Source organism: Haliotis cracherodii, unplaced genomic scaffold (assembly GCF_022045235.1).
Source record: "Haliotis cracherodii isolate W230 unplaced genomic scaffold, xgHalCrac1.p SCAF_3, whole genome shotgun sequence".
In the NCBI taxonomy this organism is placed as follows: Eukaryota; Metazoa; Mollusca; class Gastropoda; order Lepetellida; family Haliotidae; genus Haliotis; species Haliotis cracherodii.
Genome location: NW_027266286.1, coordinates 46,348,837 through 46,365,598, shown reverse-complemented (window position 1 = coordinate 46,365,598; position 16,762 = coordinate 46,348,837). Strand labels below are relative to the sequence as shown.

The following is a 16,762-nucleotide window of genomic DNA, read 5'->3' as shown; positions in this document are numbered from 1 at the left end:
TTAACTCACTCGCGAGGTGTTATCTGATATTGTATTACCTGCATAATTGACATCAAATTTCGAATCACGTGTTACAGCCGTGTTATTACTGTAGTTAGTAAAGCAGTGACATTTCCAACAGTGTCGTCTTGTACATATGAAATAAGAAAGAATCAAGCCTCGGACTGCTGTGTATTGTATTACCTGCATAACTGACATTAAATTTCGAATCACGTGACAGCCGTGTTATTACTGTAGTTAGTAAAGCAGTGACATTTCCAACAGTGTCGTCTAGTACATATAACATAAGAAAGAATCAAGCCTCGGACTACTGTGTATTGTCGTCGCACGGAATGATCAGTCAGGTGACAATGTTACACAAGGTATGACATTTAGACGAACGCCAATTTTTATTTCCTTGTTGACTTGCATGCACTTCAGACAGGTAAGAGTTCAATTGCTTGCGGATAAGACTAATACTTCACAGTTTGTACGGACATGTTGTGGAACGTGGTCCTGCGTACATCACAGAGGTGACAAATCAGGCGAAATTTTAAAAAAAACAAACATTGGGTGCGGAGAGTGGGTTAATGGTTGACCGTCACATGTGCTGTGGCCTTAGGCAGATGACTTGTTTGAAATATGTACCTGTTCACCCAGCAGCGAACTGGTACCTGGTGAGATGCGTGAGTTACTACACGCTCCCCTGCCCGGTGAGAATGAAATTATTCATGGGCACACCGGAGTAGAAATGGTGCCCTTTGATCATGATATGCAAGTCCTGGTACTCTTACAATGTCAGACAACAAATTGGTAGGTACAAAACCTAAGGCACAAAGAACAATGGCGAGTCGGACAACTTGGTACTTGGGGTGCAAGCGTGACATTTCGAAAGCGAGGTCCGCATATTTGCCATGTTTTTCCTGAATCTTGTCAATCACATTAGCGTCAAAAGGGACAGAAAACTCTATGACATATATGATTTCATTGGATTTAACAAAAAGGACAAGATCAGGTTTGTTGACCTAGATACGTCTGAGGCTGTATACGGGCCTATTCCAAAGAATTATATATTTATCATTTTCCATGAAACCCTCTATATATGTTCTGGGTCGTACCATGGATGGGCCTCTGTGTCAAAACAACAAGCATTGCAAAACGGTAATAAAATGATGGAGCCACTCCATCATGTCGCTTAAGATACTGTGTTTGTACCAATGCTGGGAATCCAATGACAATGTGTTGGACAGCCTCATTAAATTCATTGCATAATCTACATTTCATATTTCTTATTTTGATGCAAAATCACACATTGACGGTTCGATTTGGAAGGGACTGGTCCTGAGCAGAAAACAGAAAGCCGTCTGTTTCACTTTTCAGGCCAGCTGATTTCCTACAAAAAGAGGACTCTGTAGAGTTGCTGATCGTCTCAACACACTGCACACATAAACTCGATGCAGCGGTCGTCTTGGCCGATTTGGTATGGCACTTCGCTTGGTTGACACTCATTTTTGTACCGCCCAACAGCACAGAACCATCAACAAACTCAGCACTGACTTTGAGATTATGTCCCACATCCGTGGCCCGTTTACGAAAACTGTGGAATGACTTGTTTTTATAAGTATGATTATTCACAAGTCCGCGTATCTATGATAATTGTTTGTTTCAATTTGCTTAGAAAACAATGTACCTCGTAAAGGATGAGGCTGACTGTGTGCAGTGTAGATTAAGCATTGCCAAATACACCGGTACCGCCCGTCCGATCGTCAAATACACCGCTTGGCCATGGTGTGTAATGAATAATACAAGCATGACCATGTTGAACTGTGTGATACTAGTCAGTGGCCGACAGAAAAATTAATATATATTCATACGCCTTCTGTACGTTTAACTTCAAAATTCAGATTTCATTTTTAAATATGAAACAAATTTAAACGTTCTTTATCTGGTCGGAGTTCAACTCTCATAAGGGGCACGGGTGGCCCAGCCGTCTAAGAGTTGCGTCCCTTGGGCACGCCAGAAACCTATGATTGTGCGTTCGAATCCTGGTTCGCCCCAATTATGTTTCTAGGTTTGCCAGCACCATACCCGTGCTCGTGGGTTTCACCGAAGTGGTAAGCGTCTGGGACCTGCATCCCTTCGGGCTTTCCACCCACATTAAGCTGGCACGCCGTGATATAACTGGAATAATGTTAAAAGCGGCATTAAACCCAACTCACTCACTCACTCACTCAACGCTCATCAACATATGTTCTGAAATAAACATGCCTTCTTGGTTCGAGGGGAAGAACTAAATATAATGAAATTACAAAGAAACAAATGCGGATGATTAAAAATACATCACATTACGTTTCGTAGCGTAAAATCGAAGCGCAATGTTCAGATGTAAGTTCATATAATTATATTCCACTAATAGCTGCAGGGTGGCAACTTTTTCTCGATACCATCAGTCAGATCAGGAAGTTTGCATTATGTCAAGGAGAACAGCCGCCCAAGACACTTTACAAGGGGGATCCTCTTGGTGAAGGTCATTGTTATTCATTTCAGTTACTGTCATATCGTGGTTACAAAAAAAAAAGGCTTCCTGAACTTCGTTTTAGGGCATTTCACAGTTTAGTGTGACTTAATCTCACACCTTGATAACAGGTCTCGCGGGGAAGGACTAATGTCATTGACTATCTCTCACCCCAGACTATCTCTCACCCCAGACTATCTCTCATCCCAGACTATCTCTCACCCAGACTATCTCTCACCCCAGACTATCTCTCATCCCAGACTATCTCTCACCCAGACTATCTCTCACCCCAGACTATCTCTCATCCCAGACTATCTCTCACCCAGACTATCTCTCACCCCAGACTATCTCTCATCCCAGACTATCTCTCACCCAGACTATCTCTCACCCCAGACTATCTCTCACCCCAGACTATCTCTCACACAGACAATCTCTCACCCCAGACTATCTCTCACCCCAGACTATGTCCCTCGTGATAACATGTTGGCTGCATGCATATAGTGTTGATGCCCACCTGTACGACATGACCTACATGTACACATACATGCAGGCGGTGTTTAACAAGGAAGTAAGTTATGTTGATGATACAAACCCCTCCCATTTTGTGTCTTTTAAGATGCGCTGATCATGACGCGGTGAACTGTCAACATTATGACGAAGTCTATGATCGTTTGGAAATGTTTCATCGTTTTTGGCTACATTCTTCAACCCGTTTATACAGGTAAGACAGACATTTACAAATGCACATGAAGATCGGCAGCTGAAACATGTACAGCTTTTCATATATATATACATAAAAAAAATATACAGGGCCCGTGAAGATCCGGGGTAGAATAGGTCTTCAGGAACCCATACTTGCGACTATGCCTGTCGTAAAAGGCGAGTAACGAGATCGGGTGGTCAGGCTCGCTGACTTGGTTGATGCATGTCATCGATCTCAATTGCGTGGATCGATGTTCATGATGTTAATCACTGGATTGTCTGGTCCAGACTCGATTATTTACAAACCGCCGTCATATGGCTGGACAATTGCTGAGTGCGGCGTTAAACAACAAACCATACCAAAACATGAAATATATGAGAAGTATGCATTTTTGTCACATGTAAACCATATATGAGTGTACTCACATAAGGCGGCAATATTCATTGCAAACATCTGATTCAAAACGTTACCAGAAACCCTGCAATAGTTCGTAACTGATGGTGTTCTAAATGACGGGTTGGGGACTTTCCTGAACATTGTATTCAACACAGTGATATAATGGAAATCTACTCCGTTTGCATAGACGGTATTGTTCGAGTGAAAAACAAACATGGCTATGGCAAACTGGAACTGACGGCTACCCTGTTGTCCAAAGTAAACTGTGTGTTGTTGTTTTTTCAAGTAAAAACCCAAACAAGACTACTGAGCCATGAATATATCCTGTAATAACATATTCTAAAATGTCTAACTGAGACATGAATGTACATATGTTTCACTATAGAAAATATTCTCCTAAAACATAACAGTAATGTCCCAGAATTTAAGTTTAACATTACCTCTAATGGTACACAAACAACTTGTAACTTTCCGATACGTGTAGATTTATATTTTAGCGATTCTTAATGCTGTTTGGTCAGTCGAGGCGCCTTGACGTCACCGTTCTCTGATGTAATTACTTGTAGGTATTTGGTATTGTTGGTTTGCTCCATCCACTTCTTATCCGTTATGTGGATGAGGAGGCGGTCATCATTAGTGACCTAGGTTATTGTGTAACATCTTGACCCAACGGTATAAATCGTTTTTCATGATATCAACCACCAGACTCGACGTACAGGCCGTCAAGAAATAACTTTAATATTGCGAAGCAAAACTACATTCAAAATCTCAAACATTACATTACATTTTACATCAAGAGTTAAATCGTCGAGTATGTGTCTCTATCGTACATCAGGATTGAACATTGTATTTGGCGAGCATAGTTTGCATTTATTTCCTAATATACACTCTTTAAAAAAGGAAATCCACAGGCTAATTTTTAAATATTCAATTAAATATGCACATTTCAATTACATGATTGAAACAAGGATGAAACTTAGCATGGTGATAGTCACGTGTTCATTAGAAATAATTGGCAATATTGATTGTCCTGTCGCAAGACACTTACGTCCACGAGGGGGCATTCCGATCAGTACCTGATGTGACCACCGTGTGCCGTTATCACTGCTCTACACATCCTTGACACAGGCTGAATAAATCTACGGATTCTGTCCTCTGGAATTCTCCGCCAATCTTCCTGCAACGTTAACGCGTTGGCCAGTTGTGCAGGTGTCTGTGGTGTATGTTGTGGTGTACGTCTATCTACTTCATCCCACAGATACTGTATCGGGTTCAGGTCCTGAGATCTGGAAAGATATGGCAAGACATTGATGTTTGAATTATGTTGGAAGTCAATAGTGACATGAGTTGTGTGTGGTGTAACATTGTCATGTTGAAACCATCCCCTCTGTTAGTTAACCGGAAGAAGGCGACGTTGAACAATTTGTTCGTTGTACCGATTTGCTGTCAGATTCCCCTGAACAACCAACTGGTCAGATCTCCGCGTGTAGGATATGGCTCCCTCAACCAACACACTTCCGACACCGAATCGGTCAACCTGTCGACCGCTGTTTGGTGCAAAACTGTCATTTCGAAGTCAGTAGACACGCTGTCTTCCATCTCCGCGTTGAAGAAGAAATCGTGATTCATCACTGAGCCAGACTCGCCGCCAGTTTCATGTCTTTACATTTATATTGCTCCGCCCCTTACGTTGTCGTCGATGCAAACGTCTCAATACAAGGACAAACACCGGTCTTCTGGGTCTACTTCCCACCTCTTCAGGCGACTCATGATTGTTTTGGCCGATACCCTCCTCAAACCAATTTCCTGCAGCCGTGATTGGAGTAGCATGTCGGTGGCGTAGGTGAGAGACTTGGATGTAGCAATCTTGCGCACGGGTGGCGACTCTTGATCTACCACTTCTCAGGCGACCCTTGGTTGAATTTAGTCGCGTATACCGATCCAATGGACGAGATGTGGCGCTGATGTACGTTGACTAGTACTCTCCAGTTGCAAGACCATCTGTGGCGATGATGCGGTTGTATTTGTATTGAATGTTTCATGAATAAACAAAATTAACATTCTCACTATCTACAAAGCGTTTGTTTTTTTAAGAGAGTATGATACCGAAACACATGATGGTAATCATCTCTGTATCACAGTATGTATGATACAATTTGTGATTGAACCACCATATTATGCAAAGTAACACGGGCCCATGTTTGTAGCAATGGGAAACCCATATCCAAGCAAACCGAGAACGTTATATCAATCAATAGTTTAATGAGAAAGACGGCATCACATTGATGTATGGGGCTCGAAAAGTAGTTTCTGCTAGGCGACCTCACATGCATATAGATCGGATCGTGATATGAAGTTTATGGTATTTATTTAAGCATGTATATCATAAACGGTGCTATCAGCGATCTTACAATGCATGTATATATGTACATGTATGTCAATAATATCAATTTGTTATCAACGACCCTTACATGTTCCCTGACTTTACTAACACATGTATATGAACGTCTGACCAATGAGTAAGTATACTGCGAAAACATTGTGTTCTTGACAATGTAGACAGAGATATTATAACCAGAAGTGCTACTTTTAAACTCATTTCATCTCACAGTAGATGTTCATACATGCATGATGTGATGTGTCCTCCATGTAGGTGCCACACAGACCAGTAAAGCATGCTATGGTTCCGCTGGAAACCCCTGTACTCGGCATGACATCAGCTGCAACAGCACCCAGAAGATCGCAATTTATGCCGCCTACTACACTAACAATACAGAGTGTGACACAGGTCTCTCTAATTGCGACACAGTGATCAACCCGGACAATGTGACAGAACATGGATGTCACAGGTTCAACAACACCGAGATGGTCTACCTCTACAGCAACTGTTCAACAGAGACTCGGTGTGTGTATCCTGCTCCCCGGCGTGGTACATCTCTTGCATTCTCCGTTGTGAAATATCAGTGTATTAAGAGTAAGTGTGTTTTGATGGACACTAATTGATTTATTTGTAACTAATGAGTTTCGATAAAAAACAAATCAGACTCGCTGTTGGTATTTTGCTCAAAGTAAAGATGCATTTATTGTAGACACTGTTGTAAAACATCAGTGCATCGACCCACTGCATCCACTCGCGATCACGTAGACAAAGGCTAATTCTGTAGCAAATGTGCGTCATGTAGCGATTTTTGAAGTTATGTTGTTCGTGACAGTTTTTAATTATCCATATTCGTCGCAAACGAGACTGCAATTCACACACAACAACCTATTCACTATCAAGCGTGCTCTGAATACGAAATTATCCTTTCAGTCACAACTTGACAAAGAACACGCAAGACGAAAAAGTTACTACTGTCAAACTCATGGTAGACTACATGTATATCATGATTACACCTCGATAAATATATGACGACAACATTTCCCGATTAATAATAACTAGCAATTGACAGTTAAGCGATGTGCAGGCGCGCAATGGTGACGGACTAGAACTCGGTATAAGTATGTGATGATATGTGTGTGTGAGAGAGAGAGAGAGAGAGAGAGAGAGAGAGAGAGAGAGAGAGAGAGAGAGAGAGAGATTTCTCAATTTACGGGCTTTATGTATTATATTTTATACATCCATGTACACGCAAGTAATGTGCTTTTCAAGGGTGATTAAACATTTCTGGCCCCAGTTCTTTTTTAAATTACTAGCAGGGCCAGAAGTCAAGGCAAGGCTTTTCGGTGAATACCTTTTGCAGAATACACTAAGATTGTTTCACCTGATCTCTGTAACCTGTTTCATCATAGTGGTAAACGTCTAAGACATTACTACTGGCTGTCTTCTAAGCTGTGATATAAACAGTTTACTGAATACTCACTCACTCTGAAATAATCCACAGACGAATAACGAACACACCATGACGTTATCAGATTCACTTATATCATTAATGTAAAACCTTCCAATGTTTTCATTGGCCACACTTGTGGCCGAATACGGAGACCGAGACCCATTGTGTTTAAGAAACGGTGAGTTACAAGGATACTCCCCTACTTCAAATACATTTTCAACAAAACAATCTTAACTTGATATTATGTGACTTGACATGTTTCATATATTCCCGGAGCAAAATCTGGTGTTCGCTTCATATCTATTTGACGTAACACGTCACATTTTCAAAAACAAAAAACAGGAACAAGCAGCCAGTCATTAAGTGGCTCACATCAAGTCGGTATGATTCTGTTGTCTATGCCTGCATTACCTGTACAAAACATGGGAAAGCCAATGATGAGGTGATACTAACGTAAAAACGACAATGCTATTGTCATGAAGTTGCTCGTGTGTAAGTAACTGAATTTATGTTATTGGATCAATTTAAAATAAAAAACTGCCAGATATAATTCGAAGATGATATTTTCACTTCCTTGACTTAGACCACTGTCCCCAACCCCGAGAGTGACAGTTTGGATAATTTTAATGATTATTCTCCCTTTGGAATTACCGATTCTGAGAAGCCCTACTTTGAATCTTTTTCCTACATCAGTGACACTGATGATGTATCAACGTTTGAAAAGGCAGAAATATTTATGAACAACGTATAGTGAAGTCAACTCCAGACATTTCCGACAAAACTGACAATAAGCTGATATCAATGTGCGAAGCTGAGGAGAAGACTTGACACAGTTTGATCATAGATGCGTCTTCTAGGTTTGAAGAGGAAAAGTCCTGTTTTAGGCAAGCATGGTACGTATATTGCTGAGCAAGTACATTTTTAGCAGTCGTTGATTAATCCTTTAATTCGAAACATTACAAAAGCCGCTAGTGTCAGCATTGTTACATGTACAGAATCTGTAATGTTTCTTCTCTTAAATAAATATGAATGAATATCATATACATTTTCTTGATTTGTCCAATGACAAATAATCGAATAGTTTAGTAAGTAGTAACGTGTATAACAAATGTTAGAATGGAATATTACTGTATGATATATGTCACATATATATTAATTCACAAAGCCTCAAACATTATATATATCGGAAATGTTAGAAAAATAAATATCGTGAATCGTTCATCAAACATAATTTTGATTACACCTTTTAAGGAAAACAATGTCATGAAAAACTGAAGTTTTAAAGACAAAGTGAAACTATGGAGCGTAATTTAGCGGCATTATCACTTAGTTGTCTGGCTAGTATACCTGATGTCAGCTTGTAATAGATTGTACTGTCTTTGTGTTCGATAACTTTCAGTTTGGCACTTTGGTGTGATCTAGTTGCAACGACTATTGCATCTATTCTTTCATTGACTCCAGTTGATAAAAGATTAATGTCATTGATAAATCGTTCTCGTTTTATAAGTAAACATATACATATATGTTAATCAATGACCTGTTGAGGCTACAGAATTATTCCTCATTTCAGATTCGTTGACAGCACCATGAGTAAAATGTGATGGTAGGTGAAGAGTTTTAAGGTGTATCAAAGTAACGCAGAGATTATCAGAAGACAGCTATATACGTCCTGGTTTGACGGAATTCGGAGACATGGCCAAGGATGAGCTGACGGTTCAGATAATCCTCCAGATACTCTGCATAGTTTCGTCATCTGCAGTCAGTTATACCTGGATTCTAAGATACGGGATACTTAGGATAATGCCATGAAAGTATAAAGGTGAGGTGAAATGGGGTTTAACGTCGCGTTCAAGATTGTTGCACTTATACAGCGACGTACATGTACGTGTATGCGTGTTTGTGTGGCTGCTTGTACAAGTCCGGACTGATGCCGATTTAAAGTGCTAGCCCACTGAGATACCATGCCGCAGTTTAACATGAATACCCCACTCAGGCACAGTATACTGACTCCGAGCCGACCAGTTCTTGTTTTAGCCCCTAAATGCCGAGCGCCAGACAGGGTAACAACAAGTACCATTCTTTAACGTCTTTTGGTATGACGCGGTCGGGGATCGAACTCCGGACCTTCCGCTCTCCGGGCGTTCGCTCTACCACTACACCACGGAGGCGGTCCATGAAAGCATAGAAGAAATGCTTTTAGGGATCCTGGAGGAAGAAGACATTCTATGGCCGAAAGGCTGTTTGGGAAGCAGCAACCTGGACACGATGAGCTGTATTAACTTTGCATTACATGGTGAGCAGGAACAAGAATATGCGCCGGGAACCCGCTGCACTATTTCAGATCTGTCAAGGTAAAGAAGAAAGGTGTCTAATGTACAGTGAGGACAGGTCAAAAACCAACAGTGGAGGGCTCAAGCTTGGCAGACATTGTTGCCGACGAACATCCGGGCAATGCCTACAGATGTGTAACAGTGTTATGAAATTGTTTGAAATGTAGCGCTTGATGTCCATAGCCAACTATACCTTATGCGTTTTATTTGCAACCGTGGATAAACCGTCTTATGGGCGTGCTACAGAATCTCAGATGAAAGTTGTAAGCACTGTTATTCAAGGAAATACCATTTCGACCGAGGAGCCTTCCTATCATATTCGAGTTGGAGCGTATCTAAACACAGAACGACTGAACATTGCGATCAACATGTCTGCATGTAGCTGACATGGATACATGTTTTTTGTGTACAAAATGACGTTGTACTTCATCATCATTAAAATGTGTCAGTTTCATAGAATTTCATCTGTTTTCTTGTGCGAGTTTCCAGCTTGATTTTCGATTCGTACAGCGAGTGGTCCTAGTACTACAGGTCACATTAAATATAATATTCGCTCTTCGCTCTTCGATACTTGAAGCCCCTCCATTAAAATAAAAATATAGTGTCAAATGATAGAATGACGTCAGGAGTGTTACGTAACGGTGATACAAGTGTTCTAAAGTAAAATGTTATGTGGAAAAGGACTCGGTGTGCGTCAAAAATCATACAAGTCATATTAGGAAGGTGAAAGGTATTATCTGACAATCATAAACGAGCCCTCTCCAGGCATGATAACGACGATGATCAGATATGGTACCTTGAAGACACTCATGTTTATCTAAATGTTTCTAATGACTGAAACTATGAATGTTGCAGAAGGTGAATTACTGAACACCAGTAGAGGAGTTGCAGAGGGATTATCTCAAGTCTCACTCATCCACAGAGAAAATAGGATGCCTAATTCTGCAATAGAAACCTTCAAATATATGTGCACTTTCAAGTCTGATGTCACTGCTACAAACATATCAGTGTATGCTCTTGACGCGAGGTTGGGACGAGCGACTCCAGGGCAATGCTTCTCAAAGTTGTCTCTTCTGCCTGGGAATGAGATCACAATGAATAATTGTTCATCTGTCTTCCAACCGTTTAAGAGACTCAACGTAACAGCGGAACTCCCAATATCTCTTAACATCGTGGATTCTCCCAGATCATCGTCAGCCTTAATTTGGCTTCTGATTAATGGTAAAAATGACAAATAAACTTAAACATATGTCTTTTTCGCAAGCGAAATGTATATGTATATATACAGATATATTGATATCTTGAATTTACACAAATTTAGAGAAGTGAGTTCAATAGTAGAATAAGATTTCCTTAGTCGCACCTCAACCAGTCCTGATACAACTAAATTAAAGATTTAGGTGTATTTCTTTTTGTGGAGTGAAACTGCACCATCAGCAGTAGTATTAATTATTGTATAGTAATAAGATATGACACATGGGTTAGACTTATTCCAGATAAACAGTAAGATAAACTGATAGTATGATATTATGTGTGTTTTATATTGCAGGATCAGACCTTTTTAATGTGACGTGTGAACCAGTGACAGGCGCAGGTAGGCCAATGTTATATCCAGATTTTCACTGTATAGTTTACGTATACATGTTGTCAAATCACATCTGTATTGCGCTGTTGCCACGTTTAATAATTGTATCAAAATATCTAATTATTTTCTGGTCAAACAGGTACAAGTATAGGAACAATAATCAATCATAGTTCCTCAACGGATGATAACCATATTTCAACAGGTAATGTTAGTTGTGTTGCATAGAGACAATTAGTAGCGTCCGTTGTGTAGTTCTGAATATCATAAAAAATAGAAATATAATTATGTGTAACAACGCATTGGAACCATACTCACACTTTTGCCAGTAGGGCGGTCGGGTAGCCTAGTGGTTAAAGCGTTGGCTCGTCAGGCCGAAGACCCGGGTTCGATTCCCGACATGGGTACAATGTGTGAAGCCCATTGCTGGTGGCCCCCGCCGTGATATTGCTGGAATATTGCTACAAGCGGTGTAAAACCATACTCACTAACTCACTTTTGCCAGTATCGCTGAAGTCGGATGCACCGTATTTCTTCAGTCCAGTCTGTAATGACAAACACCACACTAAAACAGTCATGTCTAATAGACAATGATCATTCTTATTTCATATTACTTGTTAGCTTCGTTAATCCTAAGAGCTTGTCATTGATAATAGTTAGCCGATACATTGTATCCTTGTAAGATCCACACTTATATCCAAAAAAAACAAAGATTCACATATAAATAGATAATGTAAGAGTTGCGTTTAAAATACCCACACATTAGTATATCTCCCCATCAGATGTATAGTTGATCGGAATGTGTTATAAATGACCTCCTTGCAAATATGTCATATATGTAAAACTGGTAAATATTAAAGTATATCATCATCAACGATCATATTCTCTTATTATGTAGGATCAAGTAGATCCACAAGGGCAATAGATATCCTTCCTACAGCGACGACGAGGGGCTACATTCAAACAACAACATGTACAATGCATTGTGTAAATACAAATGTTAATATTACACATACCAGACCATCTGCACAATAGTTTAGGACAGATCGATGTGAATGCATTATTGCCTTTTCTTCGTGATACGCAAACGACCGTTGAAGAGAATACGAGTTATTTTTTTATTCTTTTTTGTCAATGTAAGATTTGATGTATTTTCTAAATAAATAAAAAATATGTCCACCGTGCAGAACGACTTCGATAAAGTTCATTAGAATAGGATACATCACTTATGTGATTTAAATATTTTTTTCATATTGCAGAATCCAGTGGAATAGCAACGACCGATAATACAGGGCTTACGGACAACGGCACGAAAAAAGGAGGTATGGTGTGATGGTACACATGTAAATTGCCTCATGTTTTATGGATCCGATTAATATAATCCTGTATGGATTAGTACAAATCATTACCAACATTTCAATATATCCTCCTGTAGCCCCCTTCCGTACGCGTCAACAGACAGCAACAGTAAGTCTGAATGCATCTGATGTAAGTAAAACAAGATTGCTCTGAGAGCACAACATGAATTTTTTTAACGAGTTTATATTTTCTTTGTATTTTATGAAATAACAACAGTATATGGCACTGCATTTGAATCAAATTGGGCAGATCATTTTGTTGGGAGTAATCCAGCCTGACTGCTAATGCCATAAGGATGTAGCTCACCCACAAAAAGCCTTATACAAGGAAACTAACTATAGTTATAGTTATAGTTAGATATTGTGATATTCTCTGGAAACTGGAGGAGGAGTAGATTTCATGAAGCTCCGTAAAACAGGGGCAGTAACTCTGTCAACATTGGTCGAAATGAAATGGGACTGCGATATGCGTATCATCAACATGTCGACATCTTGTGTGTAGAGTATCAGGGATATTCTCTGGAAACTGTAGGAGGAGTTGATTTCACAAGCTTAGTACCTTCTCTCACAATTAGGCAAATGAAGCACCGTAAAACAGGGGAAGTAACTCTGTCAAAATTAGTCGAAATGAAACGGGACTGCGATATGCGTATCATCAACATGTCGACATCTTGTGTGTAGAGTTTCAGGGATATTCTCTGGAAACTGTTGGAGGAGTTGATTTCACAAGCTTAGTACCTTCTCTCACAATTAGGCAAATGAAGCACCGCAAAACAGCGGCAGTAACTCTGTCAAAATTAGTCGGAATGAAAGGGGACTGCGATATGCGTATCATCAACATGTCGACATCTTGTGTGTAGAGTTTCAGGGATATTCTCTGGAAACTGTTGGAGGAGTTGATTTCACAACCTTAGTACCTTCTCGCACAATTAGGCAAATGAAGCTCCGTAAAACAGGGGCAGTAACTCTGTCAAAATTAGTCGAAATGAAACGGGACTGCGATATGCGTATCATCAACATGTCGACATCTTGTGTGTAGAGTTTCAGGGATATTCTCTGGAAACTGTAGGAGTAGTTGTTTTCACAAGCTTAGTACCCTCTGTGGGGTGGACAGAGGGACGAACAGACAGACAGACAGACAGACGGACGGACTGCGCCACGACATAATCCCTCTTCGGCCATTCTGACCCGGCGGGGGATAAAAATATAACTTATACTATGCTTATGTTTGACCTACTTAGTTATACTCTGTACTGGAAAAGAAGTTAGTCCAAACTTGATTCTAACGGATCCTTTTAATGACAGTAACTGATGCTAGAGATAAAAAGAAAAGGAAACATGTTCAAATCATGAAGAATTGAAGTATGTATGTCTATTATGGTGAAATCACACGTGACGTTGACGTATTCTATGTCTGTTTGTTGGCGGTCTGTAAATAATAGAATCTGGACCAAACAATCCATTTGTTAATGGGGTTGAAATGCGATACATCAATCAAGTAAGCATGATCGCCCGGTCCCGTTAGTCGCCTTTTATGACAAGCGTGGATTGCTGAAGACCAATTCTAACGCGGATCTTTACAAAGGTATTTCATGTGCCAATGGGTAAATACCCATCAGCAACAGGGAGGTTGTGTGAAGGACGTTAATCATCAAGCAATGATGTAACCATACACAATGAGAAGTGATAGGTGTAGCCAACATATATAATGATATATAATATACTATAACAATAATTAAACGACATATATTTGTTCGATCTCAGATGACACTGGTGCAATTATTGGTGGAGTTGTGACCACAGTCTTAGCAATATTGGTTGTAACATTGGTATCAGTGAGACTTATACGAAAAAGGTATGTATTTGTTTATGGATTCATTTTCATATATCTGCCACATGCACTCATCATTAACAGTATAGCTACCCTGCTATAAAAGATATATGGTGTGTGACTGTCACTCTGTAAACATATTTGTTTTGAAAACAATCTTTTGAGACACAAAGATACACACATTTCTTCTTCAAACAAAATCTCTAACCAAGAATATTGCAATTATATACAATACGCAAAGCAAACGGTCTCATCAGTTATTACCTTTTGACTACACACTATAACTTGGATACGTTTGCAAACCAATAAAGTGTGGGAGATGTACCTTTAAAAAGGTTAAACATTGTCTTTTTGAGACAACAGAACCCTATAAACTTCAGAGAGACTCGCATTCACAAACAGTGAACGTCACTGAAAGATCCTGAGATTATAACCCAGGCAAATTTGTTATGATCATTGAAATTAAGATTGTATTTAAATGTGTTCTTCATAATACTTCTGTATGTACATGTATCACTGATTATGTCACCTTGTATCTCTGAACTGACTTCCAGACGAACGAAAGGTGAAGGAAAGGAGAATATTGCATCATTTCCTCTGGATGTACAGCTTGACATGACATACAGTTTGGCCGGTAAAATCCCTCAGAACAACTACCATGAAATCCCGGACCTGAAGACACAGAACGGTGATTATGATTACGCTTCCGCGGATAGTATGCAAAATGCAAACACATATTTCATTCTTCAACAAGCTGAGAAGCAAACTGCAAAACAGTTTTCCAAAGCTTCTACCACTGAAAGTGATTATGATCACATCGGAGACAAAGCATCCCCACAGACCAGTGACTACGACACAACAGCCTCGGTGTTGCAATCTGCACATACAGGAGGAACAATTGGAGAAGACAATTATGGTTACAATCTTTTCCACAAGAAAACCATCCCTCAGACACACCAGAATGATTACGACACCGCTGCCTCAGCAACTAAGGCAGTAGCACAACTGGATAGGACCGATAGGAACACTGATGCTGACGACTATGACCATTTCCCTAAGGTGACCAATCATCCTGAAACTGTGAGTTCGCCGCATGATACTGCATCGGGAATGGCAGACAAGTCTGATTATTCGATTGCAGGACCAATGAAATGAGCATATCCTTAAAATGGAATATGTTTTTGTGTGCTGTGGTTGGAATATCTCCATGGTTACCTTGAACTTGACAATATCCTCAGTTGTGGCACCAAACACTTTTCGTATTCACATAACGTTTTTTGTATGTCAGAAATAAATGTTTTGGACTCATATGTTTAAGGCTGAACAAGGGTAAGCCAGTCGTCTAAGGCGCCGCAATTCGCAGTGCCACGGTCTATGCATATGATCATGTTCGAGCTCCAGTTTCGCCCTGATCAATTAAAGATTATAGCATTGTCAGCACTATTCCCGTCCTTGAGGGGTTTGCCAAAATGAGAAACATTTAAGATTTGCAGTTCTTCCATATAAATCTGAAACGTCAGCTGCAATAATGCCTATTCGCTTTCACTTTAATCCTTCGCAGTATTTAAACAGTCTTTGCATTCCCACCGTTATCAGATGTGTCACTTTGATAATACTTATACAGTTTATAAACTGTTTGACTTATAAAAGGTCAACGTAAATACCAGTTGAGCACAACGATAATGTTCATAAAGTACAATGAATACAATACGTGTATATAAGTTTGATTCAACCGTGATTACCGTATTCGACGTAATTAGCGCCCCGCTCTAATAAGCGCCCACGGCGATATTTGCTAATATGTTGGACAGTGACAATCCCAATTAGCACCCTTTTCCGATTGATCAATGTACACAAGACTTATTTATTCGCGTATAATACGCACTCATGTGTATAATACGCACTCATGCACACTTAATTATGGGTCATTAAATTTTGGAAAAATATATCTGTCGTACATAAACATTTCAGGCTGTCAGCATAAACCGCGAAATTTGTCTTCTATCTCATAGAAGTTCGCCCTGGGCGCTTATTACGTCCAACACGGTGATCATTTTTTACCGAGCATTTACAGTATTCCTTTTGTGTGATTACTTCATTTCGTAAATAATTACTACCAAGTATTTTACCGTTTGTGTAACATTATTCTGGGCCATCATGGCTATTTTTGTTCATGTTGGATGATACATATTACAGTATCAATTCTTCACCGTTTCTGTAACTTTGGATATTGCTTTT

At 39.8% G+C, this 16,762-nt stretch overlaps 1 protein-coding gene across 1 annotated transcript; it reads left to right on the top strand.

The window, feature by feature from the left end:
- Nucleotides 1–3,145: 3,145 nt before the first annotated feature.
- On the top strand, nt 3,146–16,072 carry LOC139475823 (uncharacterized). Its single transcript, XM_071259026.1, has 6 exons — nt 3,146–3,215; nt 6,247–6,567; nt 11,303–11,347; nt 11,478–11,552; nt 14,458–14,548; nt 15,079–16,072. The coding sequence occupies exons 1-6, from the start codon at nt 3,146–3,148 to the stop codon at nt 15,677–15,679; spliced, it is 1,203 nt and encodes a 400-aa protein (XP_071115127.1). The 3' UTR covers nt 15,680–16,072.
- The last annotated feature ends 690 nt before the right edge of the window (nt 16,073–16,762 follow it).

Bases quoted from the DNA above. Each gene is read 5' to 3' on its own strand.
- LOC139475823 (XM_071259026.1), top strand. From the start codon at position 3,146: ATGACGAAGTCTATGATCGTTTGGAAATGTTTCATCGTTTTTGGCTAC. The intron at 3,216-6,246 runs GTAAGACAGACA...TCCTCCATGTAG, and splicing joins TCTTCAACCCGTTTATACAG to GTGCCACACAGACCAGTAAA. The intron at 6,568-11,302 runs GTAAGTGTGTTT...TTTATATTGCAG, and splicing joins GAAATATCAGTGTATTAAGA to GATCAGACCTTTTTAATGTG.